Source organism: Morone saxatilis, unplaced genomic scaffold (assembly GCF_004916995.1).
Source record: "Morone saxatilis isolate NCDOM2014 unplaced genomic scaffold, NCSU_SB_2.0 Contig11, whole genome shotgun sequence".
Lineage (NCBI taxonomy): Eukaryota > Metazoa > Chordata > Actinopteri > Moronidae > Morone > Morone saxatilis.
Genome location: NW_023339663.1, coordinates 19,210,192 through 19,218,868, shown reverse-complemented (window position 1 = coordinate 19,218,868; position 8,677 = coordinate 19,210,192). Strand labels below are relative to the sequence as shown.

At 40.2% G+C, this 8,677-nt stretch overlaps 1 protein-coding gene across 1 annotated transcript in view; it reads right to left on the bottom strand.

Annotated features, from left to right (window-relative positions):
- Positions 1-6,095, bottom strand: part of spata17 (spermatogenesis associated 17) — a gene marked incomplete at its 5' end in the record, with an annotated part of 34,119 nt that extends 28,024 nt beyond the window's left edge. The window contains 4 exon segments of the mRNA XM_035652215.1: positions 511-614; positions 3,094-3,144; positions 4,609-4,690; positions 6,006-6,095. Coding sequence (XP_035508108.1) covers positions 511-614; positions 3,094-3,144; positions 4,609-4,690; positions 6,006-6,095 — 327 coding nt within the window.
- Positions 6,096-8,677: the final 2,582 nt, after the last annotated feature.

The following is an 8,677-nucleotide window of genomic DNA, read 5'->3' as shown; positions in this document are numbered from 1 at the left end:
ACACACTCTCACACACACACACTTTAAAGTTATGGGTACACAAGTACACCTTTCAACAAACTGCCTTTCCACTAATCAAATCAATTCATCTTGACTGACGTGTACCAACTGACTCCCTTTGCGATTCTGTAGTGGTCCCTGAGCAAAAATATGTTTTACAACAAGACATAAAAGGGTAAATGGTACAAAAATACAGCAAGACAGAGAGTGAGTGAGACGGAAGAGAGAGATGGGAAAAGACAAGAGAAGTAGTGAAATATTGTACTCAACAATTTTCTTTCCATTTTAGGACTGTAAAACACCTTTCCAAAAAGACACACCTATGTCTTGTGGCTGATGCCATACTGTACAGTATGTCTCCTGAAGAGTATTGACTATATAAATGAAAAAATTATATAAAAACAAGAGAAGTGGATGGATGTTACACAGCAATGTCACTATAATATGAATTAGGTACCTGTACAAAAAGTCAAACTACACAGCACCATTTGTTTTGCTGTTTTTCTTTACCTGACAAGTTCATTTTTCCTGAAAAGTCCTTCCAGATAGCTCTTGCGTGCGTAGAAATTATGAATGTACTTCCTCACAAAGAATCCTCTCCATCTCCGCTGGATCTGGGATTAAAGCATGGCAGGGTTTTTTTTCAGAAGTTTTCCAACAACATGGGGAAATATAGGAGTTGGGAAATCTGGTACTGTGGCAGAAATAATTAGTTTCATGTAGTAATTACGACTGAATGACTAAATGACTAAATAGGGAGACAACAACACCATGTCATTGTATTTACTGTCTAAATACATTCTTGCCAATGTTTCTTCTCATTACTTAAACTTGTGGAGGGCACGTTAAACACAAAACAATACCACATATAATGGTATTAACATATATGGGAGAACACTTTTGCATGCATGCCGTTTTTCCTCTGTAGTGATGGAGGGACAATCCAAGGGGGAACAGACAGCTGTCACAGCTCCATACATCTAACTGTATCAGCCCACATTGATTATGGAGGCTGCAGATTAGCTAGCACCCACACACACCAGTTGACCATTTTAAAGCAGGGGGGCGGATGTCCTTCAGACTAATTAGGAGATTAAAACAATGGCAGGTAAAAGAATAATCACACTATGAGAAGAGGGAAGAGGAGAGAAGACGAGGAGTGGAGGATGGGGAAAAACAACAAAGAGCAAAATGAGAATTAGCATTGATCTGCCAGTCAATAGATAATTTTAAATAAAGTAATTGCCGCCTCCCGAGTTCTTGCTGACCTTTGTTGACTAGTGAAATCAATGCTGTTGAATCTAATACAAATCCGAGGTGCGGCATGTAAACACTGGTTTCTATTATGGCCCTAATACATTATCCTCTGTTAGCTACCACACCGTGATAAAGACAACAGGAGGGGAGAGGAAAAAAAAAAAAGAATCAAAATTGATTCAAAGGAAGTGTCACAAGGGGATTCTGAGATGATTGTTTCTCCCTTTGTGTCTCCCTTTTTCTCTTTCCCTCTATCTCTATTTACACACTGAATTTCTTTGGTAAAAGATGGTCTATGGGTACAGATGTCCTTCATTTGTGCACAGGATCTCTTTCTCTCACTTTCATACACATGAACAAAGACTATAGCTTTACTCCGTCCATAAGGCCAAAGTACTATAGCAAGACACATAGCAAAAAAAAACCCCATAATTTTCTACTTTATTTAAAAATATTTTTATTATCAATAACAATTTTTAAACTTTTGAAGTATCAAGTTACATTTAATCAAAATTTGTCTCTGCAGAGGCACCATGGTAACGCTTTAGGAGCAGTGGGCAGTGTAGTGCTCAGGCACCAACTTGATTCCTGAGGCCAAAGCCTTGGTCAAGGGCAGTGGCAGGACTGTTCCTAACACTTTCATTCATGTCTTTTGTGGTGGGTGAAAACTGGAGCAGCCAGAGAAAACCCAGACAAACACACAGAATAAAATGCACTCGCTGCACAGAAAAGCCTCATTTGGCCCTTGTGGGGTTCAAACTCAGTACCTTGTTGAATTGCAAACTACTGGGCCACTTTGCTGCCCTATTCAAATATATTTAATTTTCCAATAAAATTCCTCTTTTTTCCTTTAGGAAAATTGTGGTTATTTTATATGGGTAATAAATACCTCTTTTCTCTAACTTCAGAAGCTTCTGCTCTGCTCTACATGGTGACTAACCTTTCGCCCTGTGACCTAAAACAGCTGGGTCAAAAACTATTCCTGGATCTACGTCTCTCCTATTATGTGACATTTATTGAAACAACAGGGTGGTCAGCTTTATTTGTTTGGGTTTCTATTAAGTGTAAAACTTCCCCCCAATTTCCAGACTTTTGCACCAATATGAAAATAGTCCAACCATCTCTGTCCAGCTGAACAGCGACACACCCTCTTCAATAAACACTAGTGGGTTTTTTTGTTGGCCTATAAAACCCTTTAATGGTTTAGGCAGAATGAAACTGTTAGCCAAAAGAGTAGGTTATATGGAATTGTAAAAATATAAGGTTTCTGGGCAATATCCTTGTGTAAAAGTGCCAAACCATCAGTCACAGCCCCAGTGTTATGATTTATGGGTTGAACAGTAGTAGCTGCTGAGGGGAACATGTGATGGGCATGAGCACTGAGGAGACATACAACAATGAAACAAATGTTGCCAGATAGTGATATAAAGGATAAAACAAACATACCGTACTTTTATTCAAAAGGCTTGTTACCAAGCACTGTGTATAAATAAAATAAGGCTTATGGTAAAAAAAGTGGACAATTTTGCCAGTGCACATGGACCAACACATAATGTATTGTGACATAATTAAGTCATTTTTAAACAGCAAAAAAGCATCATAAGAATTTGTTGTGCAACATACCTGATTTTAATAGGCCTAAATAATGTATAAAATTAAAATTGTACAGGAATGTTAACACGATAACACGTGTTAAAGGGCAACAAAGTGGTTAGATGAAGTGCTTACAGGCTGCTTATTCATGGGGCCTCCCGTTCACAGCACACACACACAAACAGAGTGTCCCCCCACCACGACACTCCATTTGCTAAAACAAGACACTGTGGTGATATTTACCCTGACCGCCATCTCCTCGTAGAAATTCATCTTCATGATAAAATATGCCGCCTGTGAACACAAAGGGAAAGATGGCGTTACATCTTGTCTCCCAGCCCTCTGATCTGTCCACAGCAGGCGTCAAAGATAAAGAGCTCTTTATACATAATACATCGCACAGAGGCAGCACAGATAGGGCCGCTGTGGTGGGGAGGGAGGAGGGGAGGGGGCAGAAAAGGAGAGAGGGCAAACGAGAGAGAGACAGGAGGAACAAGAGAAAAAGGGGGGATGGAGAAAGAGAGAGAGAGAGAGAAAGAGAAAAAGAGAAAGAGAGAGAGAGTAGTTAACAGGACTTTGTATCAAGGGGACAGCGGTACTCTCTTAATACACCAACGCAGACAAGGGCCAAGAAAATCTATGGTAGTCAAGCAGCGAGCTAATGGAGATGTATGACGACCAAACGCTCTCCTCTGGATTTCATAATCAATGACAGCACTGCCAGAAGTGACAAACAAAAGGCCAGAGAATATTCAGCGGCACACTCGACAAGCCGCCGCACGCCAAACGTGCCGGCCGACCACTGGGGGCACGTTTCAGGAGCAAACTGGAGAGTCGGCCATAAAAGGGATTCATATCTCAACACGTCTTTTTTAATAACGACAGGGAAGAGAGGGAGGAGAGGAAGGGGAAGCAAGACAAAGACTTGAAAGGAGGTTGTAAATTCAGCTTGATGTTTTGAGATGAGGCTCGGTGAACGTCACATTACACATGATAAGGTCCGCAAGAGCGAGAGAGAAAAAAGACAGACAGTGAGAGAGACGAGGGGAAGACGAGGGGAAGACGAGAATCTCTCAGGGCTAATTCAAAATAGTGCACTGTGGCAATTCTGAGTGATTCAAATTAGTGCTCGTCTGTTTCCAAATGAGACCAAACAGCCTGTTTTTAGCCCATATGTGTGTTGTGACACATCCTTCATCGTTTATTTCAACACCCCTCAATCCCACCCCAGCCATCCAACCCCCCCTTTCCATTTCTTGAACGCCTCCCAAACGGCGGCTGGCAGTTATGCTTTAGCAAACAGTCAATTTACAGGCATGATAAATAGCTTGTTGTGATACGTTTACAAAACTCAATCCAGGGGAAAATTATATGTGAGAGCGTTGGGTATTGGATCCGGTATCAACAATCTGTTCAATTAAGAAGCAGTTGGAGGCAATATGCTGAAAGTGGGGCCTTGTTTTACTAAAGCACACACATACACATATATACACACACACACACCATGCACAAACTCCTCTACTCTTTCCTTCCCTCTATTCCTCTCCACTCTCTATATACATCCCAAGAGTTGCGATATGGATGGAATTCCTTATCATATTGCATCATATTTCCTAAGTGCTAATTTCCCAATGTGTAATGAGTGAATTATATCTCTTAAGGTCAGATGCAGGGACTTAGGAATATAGAAATTGAATTCTAATGCATGCTATCATAACATAATCAATATATCTATAGCCGTTCCAGGCACTGGCTTACCTTCACCATTTGTCTGAAACGTGCCCTTGCTGTGAAGCCCCGCCATATCTTCTGTATAATGACTGCCTTCTTGTGCAGATGGCTGTAAAAAAAAAAAAGTCATTTTGAGAGAGGATTGGATGTGTATTTTGTATTAGCTGAAATGGAGAAACACTGAAAAAAGTTTTCAGATAAATTCAGATACACATGGAAGGTAGGAAATTAAATGGTTGATTTCTTTAATCATATCATATCAAAATAAAAGTAAAATCTGTCAAAGATCCAGTCTATAATCTTCTGCATGCTGTCCATATCTTTGATAAATAGAAAACGTATCACCACCTTGGATAGTATTTTTGTGCTTTTATTCTAGTGTTTGTTTGTCTTTAGTTAATCTGTTTATGCAGAAATTAACTAAAAAAAACTAAAACCTAAAAAGCAAGAAAGTTAAAACCTGCTAGAAATATGGGGGAGCTGCACATAAAAAAACACTAAAAGCATAAAGGTAAAAAGAATTACATTCATGTAGATAACGTAATTTAATTCAATGAATCACAAATCCCCTTAAACCACTACTGCTGTAATAAACTGTGATCACTCTTTTTTTTCAAACAATAAAAAAAAAACAAGTGGTTTTGTTTTCTGCATACAAATGTTAGATTGTAAAGGACTTCAATTAAAAGGTCATGGAGACATTATGCTTACAAACACACGCTCTCACAAAGACACACACACAGAACATTTCTGCTCCTCCAGGCTTTTCGATCATGTCTGATGAGCCTTTCACCCCCTTTAGTCGGCGGCACACATTTGTATTCATCTTCAAACATACTCTAAATGCAAGTCCACTGCGATGCTCTACCTCCAATGAGGCCATCAATTTCCAAAAGGCCATTCATATGCCCAGAAAATCAATGCTTATAGTGGGGATAGCACAACCCTGGAGTTGCACTTAGGCAGCTAAAATTGTTGCTAATTATCCACTTAACGCATTGATCAATTAACTAAAGTAATCTGAATTAACCTACTGTCTGGAAGTTTGTCTGCTGACCCTGCAGAATGGTGCTGGGGTCACAGTATAGGAACAAGCACAGCGATGGAGACATTCATTTCTCTATGTGTGAAAGGAGCACAGAGTGCAAGCAACATTTATTCCTCTAGGCCATTTGCAAAGCTCTAGAAGTGGGATAATTATGAGAGTGAGCTAGCATCAGGGTTTCCCTTGAAATTAACTCTTAAGAGGCCTGCCTGAATGTTTTTCCACCCTGAAGGAAGAAGCAAACCTTAAATTGGTGTATAAAATATTAAGGCTTGTATTCTTTTTTGCCTATGGCATTAGGAAGGAGTACCAAAAGTCTATTTTTCTGGTTTACAGATTCAAATGGGACGAACACACACTCACCACACAGACACATTACCTGAAGTAAGCCCGCACCTTGCAGCCTCTGAACCAGCTCTGAATCCGGGTGGCGGCCTGGTTTTCCTTCTGTCGCTTCTCCTCAGCTTGGCTAAAACACGCAGACACAGACAAATAACAATACACTGTAGCTCCATTATCTCACTGTGATATTGCATATTACAGTCCATTAATATTCCATATAAACAATACTAGTATAATGTACTTTGTTGCTGTGGGTCTCATGTGTTTTGCAACTTGTTATTACCTTACCGTAGTTATGGCATTATTACTTAATGCATGAAAGCTACATTATAATATTCAGCCCAAAATATAAGCTAAAGAGCCTTCTTTGCTAAAACAAAATGAGAAATGTGTCTACTGTCTGCATTTACAGTTTTTGTAGCGAGCAACGGCTGTTTGATGCTAAGTTTAGCGTCATAACAATAACAGCTAAAGCTAAGTACAAACATGACACGCTAGTAGTGACGAAGGCATGACGAAAACGTTTCCCGGCAACGTTAGCTAGCTCATATAATAGGTGTAACGTTAGCTAATGGTTTGGCGTTGACTGCCAAGTCGCTTAACAACAGCCACAGTATTCTTTTAAATCAGAATAAAACGTTCTCGTATGATACATGCCTGTTTCTGTAGAAGTATTCACTTTGGAAGTCTTCAGCTTCACTTTTTATTCTCAGCAGCTCCGCCATGTCTACTCCGGGCAGAGTTTACCTGTTGTCGTGACAACAGCTTCCCAAGGTGTTGGAGATGCGTTCAATGTACCTAGAAAGTAGGAATTTTCTCCTACATAGGACTAATGCTTACTTAACTGCATTGTAACAAAACATACACTTTCAAAAACATCTGCTATCTTCTGTTGATGAAAATGTTCATATTTGATATTCATCTAGATGTAAGATCTAGATTCATCTTTCATCAAGTTTAAGATATCCACTTAGATTATGTCACCAGTCAGCATGGAGTGCTAACTTGCTAAATTAACATTTTTGTTTTATTAGTAATTATTTTTAAAAACAAATTTTATTTAGATAATTCGTCAGGTAGCTGTCCATTTTCTGTAAATTTTTATTTTAATTATCTGTTGCATCCATGAGTGTAACATAGCATTACACATTTTTGTTAACATTTATTTACAGTTTAATTTTAAAGAGGCAAAACTAAGTATTTATTATTCATAAATATTTGTCTTATATACCATGTCCTAGTCTCCAGTCTGCATAATAATTTATAAACACCAAAGCTGAACTTTGAACAGACTTTGGGGCCTTACTAGTTCAGACAGACTTAATGAAATGCACCACATGCCATCTTGTTTATTTCTTCTTCTGCTTCTTTACTCCACCTTATCTTCTATACTGAAGCAACAATACAGTGTAAACAATAAAAAGGAATGGGGGAAAAGAAAAAAAATATCCCAGAAAAGACCTTTTAAAAATGCCTGCTCTTTGGATGCAGATTGTGGATCTGGGTATTGATCTGCCAGCTGACTCACTTCTTCCATCCATCCCTCCTTCCATTTACCTCCTTTCCTGACGTTATCACCCTTCATCATACAGTTATCAGTTTATTTCTCCCCACACTTCCTTCCTCCCTTATATCCCCTCCTCATCACTCCACCTCAGCCATATTCACCTGTCAAAATGATCACCTCAGCAGGGTGTGTGTGTGTGTGTGTGTGTGTGTGTGTGTGTGTGTGTTTGTGCGTGCACTTGTGTATCTGTGCGAGAAAAGATATCTGTCTGGCCAATGGTCAGAGGAAAAGACTGTCTGTATTATAAATTACTCCTTAGAGACAGGCAAATGACAAATAGTGAAAGTGAATGAGTGTGTGTATATCTGTCTCTATGTTCTTTCATGTCTGTGCACCGGCATTCCTGCTTCTTTGTGAGCCAAGCAGTGTGCTTGTTTAAGTGTCTTTTTCCATCTCTCTGTCTTTCTCTCGGGCCAATTTGCTGTCTGAGGGCCACCGCAGTGGTGAAGAGCAGTAGGCAGACGTCCTAGGTAGAGTTATGGCTGGAGGGGCGAACCCATGGTTGCTCAGCCCATCCATCGAGGGGCGGCAGGAGGGCGGCCACCCTGGTAATTACCGGAGAAATGTTGTTGTGACAAGATGGTATGAACAGCGTATGTGAGTGAGAGAGACAGAGAGATTTTTAGAGAAGTGTTGTTTTTGACAAGACTGTAAGGACGGCTGGAAGCCATTCGTCCTGCCACAACACTGATTAGGTGTCACCAGGAGTGTATCTGTGAGAGAACGACACAGAAAGGAGAGTGAGAGCACTTCATAAAAAGACATGCTGTTTACACACTGTCTAATGACCCATTTCTGGACCCAGCCAGACCATCATCTTCACCACGTCCATCTACTCTTGTAATACACTCTTCCATCAAGTTCTTCCCCTTTCACCTCTCTGGATATCTCCTGCTTGCCTCTCTCTTCCTCTGTACTTCACCTGCTCTCTCCACTTTTTGTTTTGCTTTGTCCCTTCTCAATCAAAACATTTTTGTTGATCAGTGAGGCAATAATTCCTTCTCCAGGACTACCCATGTATACCCTCTCTCTCACTCTCCTGCTCTCTCTGTCTCTCGCTCCATCTCTCCATACGGGGCATGTCATTTAACATGCCTCCAGTCACCTCTCACAGTCAGGAAGCTCATCCAACCAGTCATTCT